Below are 20,450 nucleotides of genomic sequence, written 5' to 3'. Positions count from 1 at the left end.
CTGGTGAGGCAGAAAAAGTATGAAACAGCGCAGGTTTTATCATTACCAGGGCCACTGGAATTATGCTTCAGGAGAGAGCAAAAATATGGAGTGGCGTGAACTATATTATGCAGCAAGAAAAAGCAAGTTATGCAGCGTAATGCAACACATTTTGAAGCAGTATTACTTAACTATTTTGTCATTGTTACACATATTAACACCGTAAAGGCAAATGTCTCAGCTGATTAATATCAGTTTAACACCAAAATACAGCAATCAACAACTGAAAGTTGAGCTGCCTCTGCACGATAGAAGGCCTGCCACTATGCAACAACACATGCAGTAGCGTTTATAGTAACTTTTGATCTGTTTGAGCCAGAAACTATTTTTTGTTATAATCTTTAAATTATACAGAAGATTATGTGACAGTTGTGGCAAGCCACACAGAAAATGTTGGAACCTCCGGATCGCATAGTTCCAATGGTCCTGCTTATTACTTGTATTCTCTGTTAATGAAAGTCTGTTTTAGCTCCCTGAAATCACTTGCTGTTTTTGAAGTTTTCTGCACCTATCATGGCGCTAGGGAAATGCTAATGAAGGCTGATGTTGCAGTGTGAGGAGTATATAAATCTTGATATAGAAGTCCTATTGTGGTGAAAACGTTTTATCAACTGTATGGCTTTCGTGATGTGGTTTGAGCATAATACTGGGTATCAAATGTGTATTGTTGGATTTGATCTGTAAGTTCTGGGAGCTCCTGTTGGATTGTGTCATGTAGTCTGATGTCAATCTATTTGCTTAGACATGTCTGTGCCACTTTATATGTGTGTGAAAGGTTCTGCCCACTTTGGTCTTCTGGGTGCTAAGTGATCCAGGTGGGGGAAACATACAAAGAAGCAATGCGTGGCTCAGTACTGCACTTACAAAGATTCCTTGTAAGTCATTTAGTTATATTCAAACATTGACAGCATTGTGTAGTAAACAATTTGTTACCTGCCCCTTTGCTTGAGTAAGGACAAATGATGGAACTCGGATATTCCTGGAAGCCTTGGTTTGTCCTCTTGACATGAGTCTGCAATGTTTCTGTTCGAACTACATTTTCACACGTTGTAAAGAAGCATGAGATGCATCCCATCTGAGACTCCCACATCCTCTGCCTAACATTGTGTTCCCTCTCCCATTACCGAATCCAACCTGAGTCAATCCCCAAGCCACAGACCACGCACAAGGCTATTATACCATTTCCCCCCATCAGAAGTGCAGCCTTTCTTGCCCTACACATCCCCTATCAGTCCCATTCTACGCCTGGTATTGTAGGGGCCCTCATTGGGATCTTTGTCCCTAGGTCAGAATAATCAAAGAGAACATGAATAACATATTTCTCATCGGCTGCGCCACACACCAATCCCTCCAATGACCTCCAGCCGCCCCACTAGTAAGTTTCTGAATAGCCACAGACAGCCTCGCTGGTGGGTTCAGTGGCTTTCAGCAGGAACGACAGCCCACCTCCTTCCACTGCCCAATTGAATCATGAATGGGCATCAAACATGGGAATTTTTAGGGCGTAGCCCAAAGCTGGTAATACATATCACTGACAAGGTCCACTATACTGCAAATCGCACACAATTCACAACAGAGCAAATACCACAGCAGGTTTGATGTTTCACAAAACAGAAACACGAGATCGGCATCCGTTTTCCTGGTATCAATGTACTGATGTGACGTTCCAACTCATCTTGAGTCAGGGCTTTTACTGGGGTACGTGCAAGAAACTAATCGTCATTAGGTTTTCATAAAAGATTAATGTTCCCTCCTACTGAAAATGTGCAGTCAAATGTGTAAACTTGATTTCACTCTGCGATCACCCATGCACATTCTTCCAACTCAGTTATACAATGCATTTGACGGCCAGGCCTGTGTTGGCATCCTCTGTGGCTCAGCACAAATCTGCTACTCCTTGTTTTTCTGTAGATAGACCCTGCCACATCAGGGGAGCCCTAGAGTGTGTGCCCGTCATTATAGGGACGCCCAAAATCCCTCAGTAGGCAGGATGCCTCTGGGTTGACACTGCTGGGACATATGCCAGACTTCCTTTTTAACGGGACCAGGCCTGGCTATTCGAGCAGTAGCAAGATACCCTCCCCCCCCTCCAGCGCCTTGAGACCCTAATGGGTGAGTAGCACGCTTAACAACTGAATGATTGATTGATTGACCAAAATCCACCGGCATGGCGGTCACCAGAGGGAGAACCTCTATGGCCCCCCAAAAATGGCACTCTTGTGGTGCACAGGCTGTACACAAACTCCGGCAGGCAAGCAGTCAGCAAATCTATTGAGAGTCCTAATGCCACAGTCCCCCAGGTGCACGTGACCGTGCCCAGGAGGGAGCGTTCGCTTGCACTGTGCAGCACTTAAGGTTGTGCCTGAGGAATGTGTGTTACTGAAGGGCCTTACAAACGTCTGCGATGTCTTTCTGTAATACCAAAAGGACTAGGGGCTATAAAAAACAAGCATTTACAATGCAACGGGTCTCGCGTTAGCTCATGTTAGAGCTGATCGCGTTGTAAACTCCTAACCTGACTTTTCACCTATCGGGCAAAAGTGCATTTATGTACATAACCCAAAAAAGTGAAATTAACTATGTAAAGCGCTTGACTTCTGCCAAGCGAGATCGTGCTCGTAAATTAGAGAAAAAGAGGTCCACGAGCCCGATGGAAAAACAGCGAGCCTCGCATGTTTTTCTGTACTTGGTTGCTGTGCTCGAGGAGGGCTAGCTACCGGAAAAGGCATGACATATATGTGCCTTCGACTAATGAAAGCAAGCAGATTTTATTAGTCAAGCCCACGAACCAATAAAAAACACTGATGTGAAGTTGACAGGGCTCCGAGCCCTATACTAAAGCGTCTCGCTGCGATACGCATGTGCGAGCGCATGCAACGCAGGCTCGACCCTAAAAAACAGGCACAACCCTATGTTATACTGCTGGGCCCCTTCGTCTACCTAAACCCCGCTGTTGCGATCTGTATTGTGAAGGGGTCCCTAGATTGAATGTATCCAACACTCACTTAATAAATGAATACAGTGAAAGTAAATGGTAAACTGATACTTGATGAAAGCAGCCCTTATTATTCTCCATACAGGCTGTTTAATCGACCTACCTCGACATCTGTGTACAGTCACATCATTGGACAGTCATATTAGTTTTGGAGCAAGGAGCAAGGATTTTAGATCGGATAAAATGGTAACCACTGTCAGTTGGAGTGTGCAGTGACAGTGTGCAGGGTAAACATGCACTGCCCATCGAAGTCGCTTCTTTACTGCGGGACGAGCCTGTGCTCCGGCCTTTGAAGCCCCGAAATTAAAAATTAAAGGCACAGTACATATGTCAACAGTGTGTAATTGTGGACTGGCGAATTGAAGTTCAATGTTAAAACACACAGCACGAAGGAGCGCCTTTTCTTAATGGGTTAAATCCAATCCATAGGCTTTTTGAAATGCCACGGGTTTTGATTGACATTCTCCAAAAAGAAGACGAATTACTGAAATAACTAATCTGCAAATCTATTTTTTTTTTATCTTTGTTTAGATTTAGAAAACAACTTTTTCTTATGACTCATGCTGCATGATTTTTTTCGAGTATTTTTTAATTTGATGTATACATCAACAAAAATAAATAATAAGTTTATAATACGATACCTGCGCGTTCTACCCGATCATGTCCCCCCCCCCCGCCCCATTCCCCCCACGTCCCCGGTGGAGTATATGGTTTCGCTTATGAATATTTTTGATACATTTATCATGTTATGTTCTCCATAAGCATTTTTTTCGTGTCAGTTGCACTTGCCTAGTGAATTGTTTGCAATCTTCTCAGGCAGTTTACATCTATTACTTTCTTACGAATATGCCCTGTAGATGGTAGGTCTTTTTGTTCTTCCCGTCAGTTCGCCAAGGACCCAATCGTTAAGTTGTCTGTCCCCGCATTGACTGTCCCCTTGAACGGAGCTGCGCTGCTTTAATCATCATGGCTAATAGGAATAATGCAGACTGAGACATACTCAGCAGAGTATCCCACAAGAATGTGTCTCTGACATCCAGGCCGTAACTTCAGTTGAAAGATGGAAAATTGGTCTATTGCCCGCATACCGTTCTTTTACTACCAGTGAACTATGTTAACCGAATAACCATGTTACAGGGCTGCCTTGTAAATGGTGAAGGGTATTATTTCTCTTCAGACTTTGACCTCTGGTATGATATTTTCCTGTAGAATCCTTTTATACTCTGAATTCCATGGTCAGAGTCCAGATGGAAAAAAGGCTTATTGCACTGCGGCTTTCCCTTGCGACCTGCTCGACTAATGCAATACACACTATTGTCTCTTGTTGATAGAGCTGTAAGTTCCCATGCAGCGGGTCCGCCTTCCTGCAGGCTAGCGCCCCAGAGACTGACAGATGTGGGGGTTCTGGGCGCACAAAGGGGGTATTTATCCTCAAAGCAGCAACAGAGCAGAAGAAATGGCCTTTGCAACTGACTCTATTTAGGACCTGACTTCTTTGCCCTGAGCTCACAAATCGCTATCATCATCGTTTTTGATTAGAGAACATAGCGGCTAATGAAAGTGTAAATGACATGCAGGGTGAATAGGGGCTTTATGGTCAATCTGGAGGCGTGGCCCTGGTCTTAGGGGCATTGGGCAGCACGGGACCAACTTGGAGCAAGAGGAACAAGTGCATTATTGCTTGTCAATGGACTGGACTGCATCTCATTACAGATGTCTGAGCAACCAGGAGAGAGTGAGGAGCAGAGAAAGGGCATCTGTTGTGCAGAGCGCAGGCACCCCTGGAAAATTCAATTACTTTAGGAAGTTCCTGGATATTTCGGAAGGACGATCTTTCCTAATGTATTTAAGTTAATTGAGTAAATGCCGGACTCAAAGCACCAGGAGGGCAGACTTTGAAAAGTTTCAAAGTTCTTATGCTGTATTCGTTCTTTAAATGAAATCTTTGTTTTTCAAGTGTGTCTCGCAGTTTCTGTGATCGTCGTTTGTAAGAATTGTAATGAAATAAAGAACGTTGCCTTTGCACTGGTAGTTCGTGGTGAAACTGGTTCAAATTAGCAAAGTGACAGAGCAGCACCCTATCAAACAAGCGGGAGATAAAAACAAAAAATACAATAAAGAAAAAGCTAGTATACAACAGTTTAACTGTGGTGCTAAGTTGGCATAGAGCGCAGTGAAGGTCATATAGGGTCAACAGCGGCTTAGCATATAAATAAGGGCATAAGAAGAAGGGGTAGGTGGATCGGTGTCAGTCTGTGCAATGCATTCACCAGCTAGGCCTGTGTAGGCATCATCTGTGTCTCAGCACAAAACTAGTGCAACCTTTCCACCCACTCCCCTTTCATTCTGCTTGCAGAAGAGCTCTCACTAATGTCTGAATCTGGAAGCATTTTATACATTACAAATTTCATTACAATTGAAATTCATGTTACAAAATATATTACAATTTAGAGATTGGTTGCTAACACTGCACTCCCGCAATTTCCCCCTGATGAACTCCGGCAGGTCAAACCTGCTGAAAAATACCCAATAATTACCTGGAGATGCAGATTTTTGTTTGTTAAGGAAACTGGGAGCTATTTATCAGACCCGATAAATTCCAACCCAGTTGAGTCAGATTTTATGGGGTCTGATAAATCTCAGCCCAAATACTGAGCTACTCAAAATGAGGGCCTTAAATGTGCCCGCTAAAGAAACTGTGCTCTTTATTTAAGATAAATCAGCTTTATTGGAATCAGACATACACGAAACTCCTATTAACAGTAATTCATGCTAACCTCAAAGATAACATTTTAAGCATACAAAAAAATGTGAAAAAGAACGGAGAAAGCAGTTTAACATTTTGAAATTATTGGGTGGTAAACAAGGAAAAGAAAAAAGGGGGAAGGAAAAGGAAAAAGGGAGGGTAGGAAACTGTGCTAAAATTTCGATATTTCGAATTATAGCACAAATCACAATTAACCAGACCACTGGCCACAAGGGCCCTAGTAAAATAAACACAACGCTTAATTACATGTTTTACAATCAAGGAGCAGAAATTTGTTCATTTGTGGTTAATTGGCATTTGCAAACTTTGAAGCCGTAAAACTCTCCCAATCTATCACGATCCAGCGCCATTTGCTTGGTCTAGTGAGAGTAAGTATGTTCACTGATACTAAACTGTGCGGTTTCTCCTAGGATGGAAATGTTACAATAAGAAAACACTGCCATGTACATGGAAATGGGCTCTAAAAACCCCAGCAGAAGCCCATGATGAAGGCAGGATCAATCCTTAGTTTTCTGTCGAGCCCACATTGCCCTTTGCTTTGTTCATTGTGCCACATCCACATCCACGTTAGGACCTCGCCTACAATCTGACATGTCCGCTCTGGATACCTGAATACTCTCTTGTCCTTTATGTATAGTATCTCGTGCATCACATTTCCAGTGTTAATTTCTTATCTCTGCGGTTTAACAGTTTTTCACTGCCAATTTTAAGCCCTCCCTGCCTGCAATCTTCTTCATACTCCAATAAATGAGGTCAACTTGTAAATTTAGTGCTACCTAGACCAGTCACCTACTTTTAGTCTTGAACTACAGAAAACTTAACACTCCTTATTATTTCTGCAATTAGTCAATGTTTGAATTTTCTGTGCTTTTTTATGAGCTGCTACCCCAATTCCCTGCAGTTTTTTTTTTATCTGAGCAGTAACATAATATCATTATGTCAGTATCAGGTAGGTCACCTGCCGCCATCTTGATACAGTGCTACCCCTAACACTTAACAAATGTAAAGTTAGTCTTTTATCTACCAAACCAAGGCCCAAATTTATGAAAAGTGGCGCTGCATCCAATGTAGCGTCACTTTTCTTGCGCCCCTTAGCACCCCCTACTGCCACCATGTAATAATATATGGCACACCCTGGCACAGGGTAGGGGGCAATAGTGTCAAAAGTTTCAATGCTATTGATATACTGTGCAGGATTAGCACCAACATTATGGTGCTAATTCTGCAGAGTACATAGGAACCCACTGAAAACAATGGTATGCACCCTTTTAATGCCTGCTCTATATAGGTGTTAAAAATAGCTGCTAAAATGGCAAATAGGCATCTCTTAGATTTGTAAATATGGCGTGGCATATTTGGCCGCATTCAGTCACATTAGCGTCATAAAAAATGGCACTAATGCGGCTCAAAGAGGCGCTAGGCCCTCCTAAATCTGGGTCCATATTGCTACCGTTCTGCTGAAAGCTTTAATTAATTTACATTTGGCAAACACATGAACACCTTCTTGTACTACATATGGCCTTCAAAACCTGGCCTTCTTGCCATAAGGTGTCTTACCATGGGCAATACTCCTTATCTTCCCAACTGCTCAATGCTGACCCACTGCCCTTTCCTGTTTAATCCATATTCAACCTACATAATGTCTCCTTTAGACCACTTTCCAACCTCTTCATGTTCACATGTGTGTACCATTAGTAACTGCCCTTGGCCTAGCTGCTAGTTTAATAAAGATATGTGCAAAATATGCCGATTTCAGCCTTTAAAGGATATGCACCTGTTTTGTTTTGATGCGAACGCTTCACAAAATAACTGCCTTACCTTCTTGAAATGGTAACGGTTATCTTGGTTGAGAGCACCATTCCAAGCAGGCTGGATTATTGTAAAGCCCTGTTATTCGGCTCTCCTGTTTAGCTACTGAAGCAACTGTTACATATTCAGACGGAGGCAGTCAAATTGGCCTTAAAGCTGGCTATACTCTCTTCTTCATCACTGGCCCTTCTGCAGCTACAGTGGATTCCTGTAATAGAGAGAATTATCTTTAAGTCTTTGCGTATCACTTTTAGAGTGGTTCACAAACTGAGCCCTTGTTTCCTGCAAAGAAAATGTAAATGTTCTCAGCCTTCACCCTCTCACCTGTACAATTTGGGCAGTTTACGACAGACAGACTAAACTACCACTCAAGGAGCTGGGACGAGTGCCTCTGTATAAAAATGATTGTCAGCGCAACTCCCTTATGTTCTCCAGAATTTTCCCTTTCCCATTACCAACCAATGGTTTACTACCATAACCTCCCAGGCTCAGAAGATTCTGTGGCCCAGAAATGTCCCCAGGATCTCCTTTGGTAAATGTGTTCAGTTGACCTTCGACTGGGGCCTGACCATGGCCAACATTCACCTTATTACTGGGCAGTGCACACAATAGTGGTGAACGACTGGGTATGTGGGGGCTAGGCAGACTCTTTGTGTAGCATACAGGTATCCTTGCTGTTAATTAATAACCTCATGGGTATGCTATACAGAGCGCCGGTCCCTAAGTCGCTCTCTGAGATCACTAGAGTGGTCTTTTAGGCTTGGCGGGCAGCTCTATGATAGACGGGATGGGTCACGCGAGGAACGTTGGAGACTTCTTTATGGGCTGGCAGACAGCTGGAACGATTGTATGATGGAACAACACATGCGAGAACCATGCATGCTTGAACAAGGCGGTTGGAACAACGACCGCGTTGTTACCACAAATACCTTTACCACGCATGCCTTTACACAGATATTTCTTTGAAAAAGCATGCCTAGTAAAGGCATGTGTGGGAACGACATCCGTGGTTCTAGCATGCCACCCTCCCACTCGCCCTAAGCCCCAGAAGTACCCCACCCCTAATACTAAAACTACCCCACCCCTAAAAACAAAAGTAACCCCAACACCCCCGCCCACCCTGAGCCCTAAAACCTTCCCTGACCCCCAACCTAAAAACAACCACCCCCCACCCTGCCCCCAAAAACAAAACTAACCTGACCCCCCACCCTGCCCCTAAAATCAAAACTACCTCGACCACCACCCCTAAAAACTAAACTACCCCAATACGCCAGCCACCATGAGCCGTAAAGCCTTCCCGACCCCCCCACCTGCCTTAAAAACAACTGACCTCCCCACCCTGCCCCTAAAAAACATACTATCCCGCCCCTGCCCCTAAAAACAAAACTACCCGACCCCTCCAGCTCGCCCCTAAAAACAAAACTACCCTGACCCCCTCACCCACTGTAAAATAAAATTACCCCAACCCCCTGCCCTCGCTTTTAAAAACAATAGCCCAACCTCCCACTCAGACCCTTAATCCACCCTACCCCTAAAAACTACCCCAACCCTGCCCGAGCCCCACTTACCTGACTGCGCCTTCTCCTGATCCACCATAACAAAAAATCAACATCCCCCATACCCCTTAAAATAAATAGCCCTACTCCCCCACCCCTAAAAACTACCCCCAGCCCTGCCCCAAACTCACTTACCTGACCGCGTCCTCTCACTATCTACTCTGCCCTTTTCTCTGCCTGAACCACGCATATGCGTAGTTCAGCACATGCGTGGTTAAGGCAGAAAAAGGCATGCGTTGTTCCGCAAGCATGGTTATGCTTGCATTGTAAACGCAATTGTTGTTAGGAAGTCGTTATTCAGGACGTTTCACAGCTGGAACAGGTGGCATGCCTTGAGGGATTTCAGGGTTGGGACAATATTGCCATATCACGGTTGTACGATACCTGGGAGGGTGACCATATAAGAACCTTCCAGGACCTCAAGACAGTTTTCCCTACATAAATCACAAATCTTACACTATCTCCGGCACATGCCCTCCTACCACCAAGAGGTGTTGGTCGGACCCCTTGATTACAATCCCTTGGAGGTCAGGTTACTCATGAGCTTACTGTCCAAGAGAAGTATCTCTCAAATCTACAGAGCCCTGGTTAATGTCTCCTCTTGTGCTCGGGTGTCCCTGACAGAGCCGTGGCAGGGGTGGCTGGGTCCATTGGAGGAGGCGGATTGGAGAGAGGCTTCTGTGGCACCATGAACCCTAGCAATCTCAGCCCAGCTGCATCTTGTCCAGTTGAAATATCTACACTGCACCTATTATACACCACAATGTTTAAAGAAAGTCTACAGACTCCAAGTCTTAGCCCTAGATGCCATAGCGACTTGGGTGATTTCTATCACATGGTGCAGAGGTGCCTTACTATTCATACATACTGGCCATCCACATTTGCAGCTTTGTCTGAGGTTATGGGGTCTCGCCCAGAGCAGCGCTGTTTTGTCAACTGGATGACTTGGGCGGCATAATGGGGGACCAAGCCATGGTGGGCTAAGGAACATTACTAGCTAATAGGGACATACTCAAATATTAGAAGTCAGTGGATGCCCCAACCCTGAGAGAATGGAGGATGGGCTTGGGCCGCTCAGCAAAGATGGAGGAACCCATTTACCTAGCTTGCGGGTGCTCTAGACAGCATTAGAAAATATGGAGGAAGTGGTTGACATGTGGGCTGCATGCAGGAAGGTAAGGTCGGTGGGTTGTGGCAATCAGTAATAATGTTCTGGGGAGGCCTTGTGAGGGCCAGCCATGTGTATATTTGCTTTTTTCTGTTTACACTAAAACGAATACAGTGTTGTTATTAAAAAAAGAGAAAATGTAAACGGTATGTGCCGCCAAGAGCACTGCCCTCCTCAAACGTGAGTATTCCCAAATTCATTAATGTTAGCTTTTTCATTAGAGCTGCACAACTGCGGAACAGCATGGTGCTCTCACTAAGAGTGGAAAGTTGATTCATAACTGACTTGATGTCTTTCAGGAAAGCGTAAGACTTGACTCCTTCCAGTTTGGTGTTTTTTTGCCTGAGGGCCTTAGGGTTTGGAATTATAGGTACGTCAGTGCCAAGATTCCTTTCAGGTCTTGGGATTTTAAGGGGCTATGGACAGGATGCCCTTAATGGCACAAATATGCTTTATAATATTATTTCATTATTTCATTTAACCATTACATTTTGAAAACTTATTTGGGCCAGTTTGTGTATTATCATTTTTAGGTGGCACTGAGAGAGGAACCTTTCATCCACTTCCCTTCCAAGCTTACCCATCTTTAAATCCAAACTCATATATAAATATGCTTTGTTGAAACTCGACCTCCAACTTCCTTGTTGCTATCTTCAGCTATTGTGTTTCTTATACGCCTATATCTTTGATATAAACAAGTTAAACGGACATATACATTGGGTGGATGTTCGCTTTGGTCCTCCAACAAAGTATGCTTTGCCCTGGAGCTTAGTCCTCCTCGGCCACACTCTTACGGATGAGATCAAAGTGACCCACCTTGTGAACTTGCACAGTTAGGATCCTGAAAAGGGGGAACTTTAAGACAAACAGCTATTTATTGCTGACGCTTATCATATGCCTAGGTCTGAACTGTGTGGTATTGTACTTTGAAAACACTGCCACAAACCTCAATAAACAGAACAATGGGAACAGGATGAAATGTTGCTTTTAAGCGTATCCAAGTGCTAGAGAAGGATACACAAAAAGTAGTGTGGGAAGCTGGTCTAACCAAAATTGCCTATTAACACTTGCTACAGTGTTACTTCTCTGAACTTCACAGAAGTGGACTACATCATGAGAATTTTGAAAACTATTGGCCACATGTACAAAGCATTTTTCTAGTCACAAATGGGTCTATTTGCAGAATCGGCCTGTTTGCAAATAGAAATATGATTTTTGGGTTGTACAAAGCCCAATTTGCGATTCAGTAACTTGTTACGGAATCTCAATTTGGGTTTTTCAGTTTTGTATTAGTAAGGACGTGTTCAGTACATCCCTTCCTAATACCACATCTGAAAGGTATGTACTAATGTTTTGCGACCAAAATGCGGTTGCAAAACATTCACAGATTACCACCAATTTCAAATTGATGGTAAGCCATTTGCAAAACTGGCCTTTGTAAATGGGGGTGCCAACATCTTTTCAGAGCAGGAAGTGGTCCCACTGCTTACTCTGAAAAAATGAAAAGTAAACTTTTTATTTTTATTTTTGAAATGCATCCTGTTTTCCTTTTTAGGAAAACGGGCTGCATTTAAAAAAAAAAAAAACTGCTCTATCTAAAAAGCAGTCACAGACCTGGTGGTCTGCTCACCCCATCATGCAACCATCTGGGTCGCAAATTGCGACCTGCCTCATGAATAATAATGAGGCAGGTCCCTTGCGACCCATTTGGGAATCGCTAACGGTGTCTGAGACATTGTTGTACATTTGGTTTTCCAACTCGCAGATATTGGTTTACTGATCCTGATATCACTCTGACACTAGACTCTTTTCATTTTCGTGTGTAAAATTGCCAGAGTCTTTTGTACTAATTGATTGACTGCTTCCTTAAATACTCTCAGAACAGATGAAAGCCACCAGATTTTAATTTTTTAGCTGTAGCCACAACGTCCTGTCCACTATTTCTTTCAATTTGTCAATTTTGTCAATTTCATTTAATTATGTGTTAATGTATGATCAATCTTAGAAGGCAACAATTGCATCCAATTTAGAGTTTTTTTTTATTGTGAACTATGGCAGAGTGAAAAGAAACCCCCTGGTCTTGAGGCAAGAGCTTGAATCATCTAAATGTTCTTGGCAGCATCCATGACCAGCTGACCTCGAGGGCAGCTGGCTGATCAGAGACTTTTTGGACCCAAATGCTCTTCAGCAAGGTGTCTGGCAAGTTGCTAAGTGCACCTTTAATATAGGTCTTCATCATAGGTAACCACCAGAAATAATGTCAATTACACCCATCAGTACTTGATCTAGCTCCCCCGTAGCAAGTCTGCTATTTTAATCTCTCTTGTACTGTGCGACAGCTGTAGGAATTCGTGAGGGAGTATGGCATCTACTACATTACACCACTTCAAGTTTTAAAACTTACCTCCACAAAGGAATGTCTGCAAAGTTCCCCCTCTCCATGATGGATAGAACAGAGCTATTCAACTGAAGGTGAGAGGTTGCTCAGAGGGTAACAGCCAAGCAGATAATTTTAATACTAAAGGGACAATTGTCTCAAAGTCTACCATCAACCTGCCTCATGTTTTTGTGACTAAGGCCATATTAAAGAGTCCTGTCAGACTCCCTCACACAATCTCACTGGCACATTCCCACGGTGTTTGTCTGGTTGGGGCACAAAAAAATTGCTAAGAAAGGTGAAAAACATTCTACCAGCCTTTTGAAAACCTATCCTAGACTTTCAGGTTGGATGGTTCAAAGAAGTGGAGAGCAAAAAGTCCACTTCAGAACCCACTCAGGAGGAAATTGGCCCCAGGCTATTCAATCACTTATGCCATCTCATAAGTAATCGTCTCCATTGTTTTTTATCAGCAAAGTGATTGTGCAGCTGGATCCAGGGTTTTTTCTAGAAAGATGTAGCAGGGGAAGAAGGTGTGAGAATGGCAAAGAGGGGATGGAAAGTCTAAAGCTGAGGCAGCCCTCTACATACCAAGGAACCTCAAACAGTATGAGAGTAACATTATCCACTGTCTTACCCAATTTAACCACACATTACTGCATGTGAGTCAGAGCCCCCAGAAGATGAATACAAGGGGAAAATGGCTGATAAAATATTGGAAGAGATATCCATTTTAAAATGACAAAATCATATGCCCTCAGTCAACCAACTGAATCTAGAATCTCAAATGTCTCATTCTGAATTATTGTCATGCAAACGTGTGAGGTTGTTATCTTGAAGAGGTCAAGGTATTAAAAGGCAGAAACTGAAAATATGAACTTGGAGATTTCTGTGAAACACATGTCAAAGACCAGGATATTACATAGAAGCCAACTAAGCCAGAATCATCTGCTTCCCCTCAAAAGTTTCCAATACGTCCAACCTTAGGGATATAGAGCTTACAGGAAGGGCAACCAGAAAATTGCTGGAATCCCCAAGTAGATCCTTGACTTTAATCATAATTCCACAACCAACCATCATAGCCACCTACTCAGAGAAACCAGAACAAGGTGAGATGGCTGTTCAAGAAAGAAGCTGAGCCCACATGTGCTTACATCACCTGGGAGGTGAGTACCTGGACTCAGTCCCACATCAGAACAGTAGGTTAGGCCAAGACCTACAGACCATCTTTAATGTGGTAAGTCACTGGTGCCCTAAATTGGAGACAGAGATGCGTTGCCCCTGGTGAACAACACAAGGAACTTAGTAATCATTAATGTGACCGGACCAAAGACAAGGGAATCCTCTGAAGCCCTTCATGACAAACCCTTTCTTGGCTCAAAAAGACAACGTGCAATTCTACTACCTACATGGAGCCTAATTTGATGCCTTTTAGGTTGCACCTGGCGGGTATGCGCCCCACGGCTCAGTGTCCACGATGCGCTGGGGAGCCGGTGGACTTTTTTCATATGGTCTGGACCTGCCCAGTGCTTCAAGTGTATTGGGGTAGGGTTGTTGGGGAATTGAGCCGAGTGCTTGAGACGGAGGTGCAGATGTCCGCAAAGCTGATTTTGCTGGGTGTGATGGAAGAGCTGGGAGGTGCACGAGTGAAGTGCGTGCTCGCCGGTACTGCGCTGTTAGTTGCAAAAAGAGATATTGCAGCAACTTGGAGTTCCTCTGTGGGTCCGTCGTTCCAAAAATGGAGGAAGGGAGTGGACTGGTGTGCGGGGCAAGAAAAGCTGGTGTATGAAGCGAGGGGCTGTCTGTGGAAACATGGTAAGGCATGGGGTAGGTGGCTGGGAATGTTGGGATAGGCAGGTGTGATGTCCCTTGCTCCAAGATAAAGGTCTGCAAAGATGTCCAATTATCATGATATCTCCCTGATGATGGTCAGGAGACTATGGCAGCAGAATTCGTTGTCTATGTTGTGTCAAATGTCCTGCATTTACTCTGTTAAAACAATAAAGCTGTTTATAAAAAAAAATACTTGAGTAGCACGATGACTGGCAATGTCGAATTGATATTGTGAACTTACCAAATATCTGTTAAGACTACTCTTTCCTCATTTTTTTCCATCAATGCATGATGTTTTGTCATCTATCGCTTTCTGTGCAAAGGCTTTATGACAAAACAAATAATAAAAAGAAATCAAATGGCAAGGTATCATGATTTTGAAAAGTTATTGCTGAGTATCCTGCCATGTATATTACAACTGTGTTAAATAATGCTATACATTGCATATTTATGTATGCATGAATACAAAATCGACAATCATATATTGTGTATTTGATTAATGAGTGAAAAATCAAAACAATATTAAAGCAGAAAATGAGCTTACTTAACAAAGGTAGAGGGGGGCAGGGCAGGGAAAGGGTTAACGGAGGAATGAGGGAACAGAAGAGGACCTCACAAAAAGTGGAAAAAGGAAGAGTAACTAATATTGAAAACGGATGAAGAATTGCGGGTTGGGAGGTATTCCGATATCTCTCGTCCAAAACAAACAAGGGCAGAGAAAGGAAGAAAAGGTAGAGGATGCGGAGGGATGGAAGGAGGGAGAAGAAATGTAAGAGGGAAAATACAGTGGTAAGAAGAAACTGGGTATTGAGATAACCTTCAGAAATAGCTACATAACAAACTGAAATGTCACCATGTGATAGGAAGTGGGAAGGGAATGGGAGTGATAGGAAAAATGTTTGTAGACCTGCTAGAAAAGTCAATAGTTCTGATTACTGATATTTACATATGTAAGTATATCTGTAAAAGGCACTTACATCAAAAACAAAACATATGAATTGGTCTCTGTCAAATGGTCTATACCACCATCTTGAAAATTTCCCTTAAACAGTTTCTCCATGAAATCAAATACAAACACTTAAAGGCACTACACTTCAACACAAAAATATTACTTGTAACTTTTCCATGAATGTACAGTTTTTTTCTCCCAAAAATAAAATGCATATCTAGATTTGGTCTTGAAAAATTAAGTGCGGAGTGGTCAAGTTATATGTGTGATCCAAACGTAGCATTTACACAATGAAATGTCCGTAAGCAATTATTGGCAAGAAGACTGTAGCCAGCAGGCATCAAGAGCAGGTGGCCTGCAATCCAACACCAGTGTGTACCGGGTGCAAGGCTACGGAGCACAGGTTGTAATTGAAGGCAATATCCTGTAGCTCACAGGCCCTGGGTAAAGGACACCGACTAGGCACAGGACATATCCTTTGACTCAGTAGACATTCAAGGGGTACAGGCCACACTAAGGTTACCGGGGCAAGAGACCTCAAAAGCCACTAATAACACACATACAATTTTTTTTTTACTGTATACGTGCGTAGTTAGGTATGTGTCTTTGTGTATATACACATTATTTTTCTTAGTTTGTTCACCACAAAGTCAGTCAGCCACCTGCAATATTTTTGTCACCGATTTTTAGTCCTAAAGTCCAGCTTGCCTGTGATTATGTGTATTACATGTTTGGCTGCTGATATTTCATAACCATCACAGATTGGATTCATTCTTACAAATTATAAGTTTTAACGAGAACCCCATCCCTCCCCTCCCCCCCCCAAAACACTATTTTTGGGTATAACAAGTAAGGTGGATGATTTCTGTATTGAAGTCGAATAACTCCCTTGCTTTCCGGTTGCATTTACAAACAACTACTCTCAGTCTAGTGGCTTACTGTAATATACCTAGAAACAATAATGGCATTATAAAACCATAATACACGGTTGTCCTTTAGGTACCAAATATGAGATTGGGTTTAATGCACCATATAGCACCCGCACGGGTAACTATATTTAAAATACCCCTAGCATTGCAGGTGGTACTTCTGTCGTTCGTTTTTAACTGGGACATAAGCTTTGATTTGCAAAATATTATGTCAAAAGGTGAATATGCATTGCAATTACCTACCATGAAGCTAGGTTGCTCAATGCTTTATGAAAAATGTTTCATAGCAGCCATTTATCTAGTAACTTAGAGTAAGGTCTTTCATTAAGAGAGGAAGTGATTTATTGGCAGTTGGAAGAAAGGCTGCTTGCACATAGAGCGTGTGACAAATTGGGCACACTTAACCTAACATGTGTGTCTTTTGTTCCTAGTGGTGAAAGGCTCCATCAGGAATGTCAGCCATGATCCGGAGCATCAAATGTCCGAAGTGGAAGTCAGCGTGCAGAAGGTGTACAGACAGAAGAACAGAATCTTCCAGCAGGATCAATTCACCGGGGAATGGACCGGACCCATCAAAACGCTCCTACAATGTCGCGTGAAGAAGGGCGAAGGAGATTTCTTATTTACGGGCAATGAGCATTTCGGGGATGCCTGGCTCGGGTGTGCACCCCGCTTTAAAGACTTCCAGACTATCTACCTTGCAGCCAGAGAACAGAGAATCAACCCTTGCGAGTTTCAATTCAACTAACAGACACCTAATCTACATACGAATGAGGCTCAACAAAGGAATATATTTATATTTCTTGTGTAAATTCTCCGACCTACCGTGTTTAGGTGGTTTTTAATTTCACAAACTGTTCCGCAACTTACTGTTCGGTCACCGAGGCTATTAAGGACACTTTTAATAGGCTTTCCTGCAGTTTGAAAAAAAACATTTTCTCTGGTTCAACTAAAGAAATGTTAGGGAACACATATTAAACAATTGATGATAAGGTATATGTCAAAGCCTTCACATCTGGGGTACTGGGTGGGAAAAAAAATGAGTAATATTATTAACAAAGGGCGGTCGGTAGTGCATTAAGCAGTTTTTACCTGTCTCATAAATAACTTAGGTCTACACCAGGGTTGAAATCTCCTTGTGGTTTTTTTATCTAATAACACGCCCATATTGGCGGAAATTGATTTTTCGTCATTGTCAATTTCTTTCATAGTCAGTGCGTTGTGCCAAAGGTGCTGTAACTAACTCTGATTATGCGAAAAACATTATGTAAATAAATGTTCTCTATTGCCCACTATGAGACATCCTGCCAGCTGCAAGATTTTATGCACCATAAGCCTGAACCTCAAAAGCGTCTGGCAACAATGTCTTCTGTAAACAAAGACTAGCCCTTAATTTGTAACTCCATAATGGAAAAGCCCAACTCACAGTGCATACTAGATAAGTATGGAGGGAGGTGAGGAGTGCAAACAGAACTCCGACTTTAGTTCCAAAGACAACTCTTCAAAGCACTTTTGACAAATGGTGGATTTTACTACCCCAGGTACAAGCCTTGAAGGGAGAAGACGCTGTTCACCACTGACATCTGAACAGATTCACTTCTGCCTGTCTTTCAGTCAAATAACTACTGCAACATGGCAATAACAGCAGACTGTGATTTTTTTTCTGGGAACTAGAATTGATAAGTGTTGACCTGCCTCTATCAGAACTACAGCCATGAACGAGTCCATTGGCTTCCTAGAAATGTAAGACAATTGAAAATCAGGCCTTCTAGGAATGTTTAAAGGGTTCACACTATCAGGAGTCTGCAGCTACACTTCTGTTTACAAGTACAAACTGCATCTTTTTTTTGGCAGAATAGCAGGCTCAACTCGCTTGGATTAAGGCCTATTGCATGAGCATCAGGGTAAATTCCCAATGAACTTCGACTGTACGTTTCATCTATGGACGGCCAATGTCAAACCAAACCTTGGAGTTACAAATAAATAAGTATCTAGGTCACAGAGCAAGTTGCCAAACTTACACTACCTCAAGGATGGGCATACCAGAAGGGCAGTGTCAGAAGTCTGTAAAACAGGGACTATGGAGGGGAAGGGGGAGGAGGGGTGTAATTTAAAGCAATAACTGCTTTTTGTGAGTTTAGACTAGAAATAGTTAAATAAATATTGCACTATGATTTTATTTGTGTTATTTACAGAGTTAAGTGTTCTTAGTATTTGCGCGATGCATCTTTCAGTGCATTATGTAGATGTTTTTGTAAATGTAATGTATAATTTAGGGAATAACAGACAGAGCACACTTTTCAGACAGGTTCATAAGTCTCTTATTCACGGCTAGTTTTAATTCCTTTACTCGACTTCACATTTCCAGTGATTAGGCAGAAGAGGGTACAGTGTATATAAATAAGTACTAAATCTGTCTCTCCTCAACCCACTGCTGCATTTTTGGCTCACACAACGACACACTTACTTGTTTTCATCCGACTAAAAACAACAGAAAGCCCTCAATGGGCAGACATTACGAAGTGGCGCGTAGAGCCACATCTGTACACGTGTGCCACGGGTGGCTGGGGAGTCACTGCAGAGTCAGGCATGGAAGTACATACAGTCTGATGTGCGTAGACATGGTAAACAGCACAACACATGTTGGCCTCACAATTCCTTTGTGCGCAAACAACTCAGAAGGGTGATTCTATGGCAGCCAAATACGTCACCGCTAGGTACACAGAAAAAGCCATTGAAACTATTGTGTGTACAGCTAAGCTACATATACCAGCTCCCAGTGGGGTAACGAAACTTGAGGGTGCCCCCTGCAAAGTACGTATTGGGAGCCCCTCTCCCCCTAGACCCAGTTCAGGAGCCTGCTGCCTCTGCATGCTGTGCTGTGCTAAGGAGGGGCCCTGGCACTGCAGGGGCTGCGGGGTTCTTCGTTACGCCTCTGCCAGCTCCGCCCACCATGAGCCGAAATACGCATACACCTGCATACCTCACATGCAGGCGCGGTCACACGTGGAAACACTGCTTATATTTAATTCTCATTATTATGAAGAAAGGCATTGCTAATTGTATTCTACATATTAATCAGGACAATTCTGTCTTCTGTCTGGGCAGTGAGCACCATGACAGTGATGTCCATTTTTAGTGTGGTCGACAGCGCATCTCCTACAAATGCTGAGACACCACCTTCTAAGGTGAGGCAAGGCTTTCCATGTAAGCTTCAGGTCTAAGGAAGCCTCACTCTTAAAAGTAGCCAATGTGGGTTCAAGAAAGAACAAAGTAATTGTGCTGCCGATTATTGCATGAAATTCAATGTTATTAATTTGCACATTTTGTAAAATAAAATAGCAGACTAGCTGTATTTTTGCTTTGTTTGTATATTTCAGAGTGCACATGTACATACATATTTCTTGCATTTCTTGTGTTTTCAGATTAGATACAGTTTACCAGTGGTGCTTTGAAAGTCAGATTGTATTTATCTTTACAACATATGAACCTGAGAACTATGGATTACCTAAGACGTACTTGAATATTGTTTTAAACATAAACAGTATAATTGCACTTACGAAAAGAAAGTACTGTATGTCAATGATCGTATGAAATAAAAGTGTTGGTTTGCAATTTCCTCGCCTTCCTGTGGTAGCTGTAGCATCATCCGTTCAAATTAGTCATTTATCCCCTAAAACAAATTATTATCTTCATATAACAATAACTAGGAAGGACATACAACTGCAACTTTGACACACCTGCCCATGGTGCTCTATGTGTTTACCAATTATGTACAACACAAAGAACAAAGTTGGTGAATGCCAATGCGCTCGCACATCTAATAAGCATGCTAAAACAATGTTATAGAGAGAAGTCCTTAGTCACAAGAGTGACAGCATTATAGTGGGTGCCAACCTGGTGGGACACCTGACCACCAAAGCTATCCCAAATTACTGACCGAGGGGCCAGTCAGTAATGACGAATAGGTGAATTGAATGCCAGGGCACACCGGAAGCAGTCCTGTATGGTTAATCCAAGTGATAGTT

General features: G+C 42.8%; 1 protein-coding gene across 1 annotated transcript in view; it reads left to right on the top strand.

Moving 5' to 3' along the window:
• LOC138245934 (meteorin-like protein) overlaps window positions 1–20,037 on the top strand; it is a 31,859-nt gene extending 11,822 nt beyond the window's left edge. The window contains exon 4 of the mRNA XM_069200012.1: window positions 16,854–20,037. Coding sequence (XP_069056113.1) covers window positions 16,854–17,170 — 317 coding nt within the window. The 3' untranslated portion in view covers window positions 17,171–20,037. The remainder of the gene's footprint in view (window positions 1–16,853) is intronic.
• Window positions 20,038–20,450: the final 413 nt, after the last annotated feature.

Source organism: Pleurodeles waltl, chromosome 7, assembly GCF_031143425.1.
Source record: "Pleurodeles waltl isolate 20211129_DDA chromosome 7, aPleWal1.hap1.20221129, whole genome shotgun sequence".
NCBI lineage: Eukaryota > Metazoa > Chordata > Amphibia > Caudata > Salamandridae > Pleurodeles > Pleurodeles waltl.
Note: the sequence above shows the minus strand (reverse complement) of the source record. Positions and strands in the feature narration are given on the sequence as shown.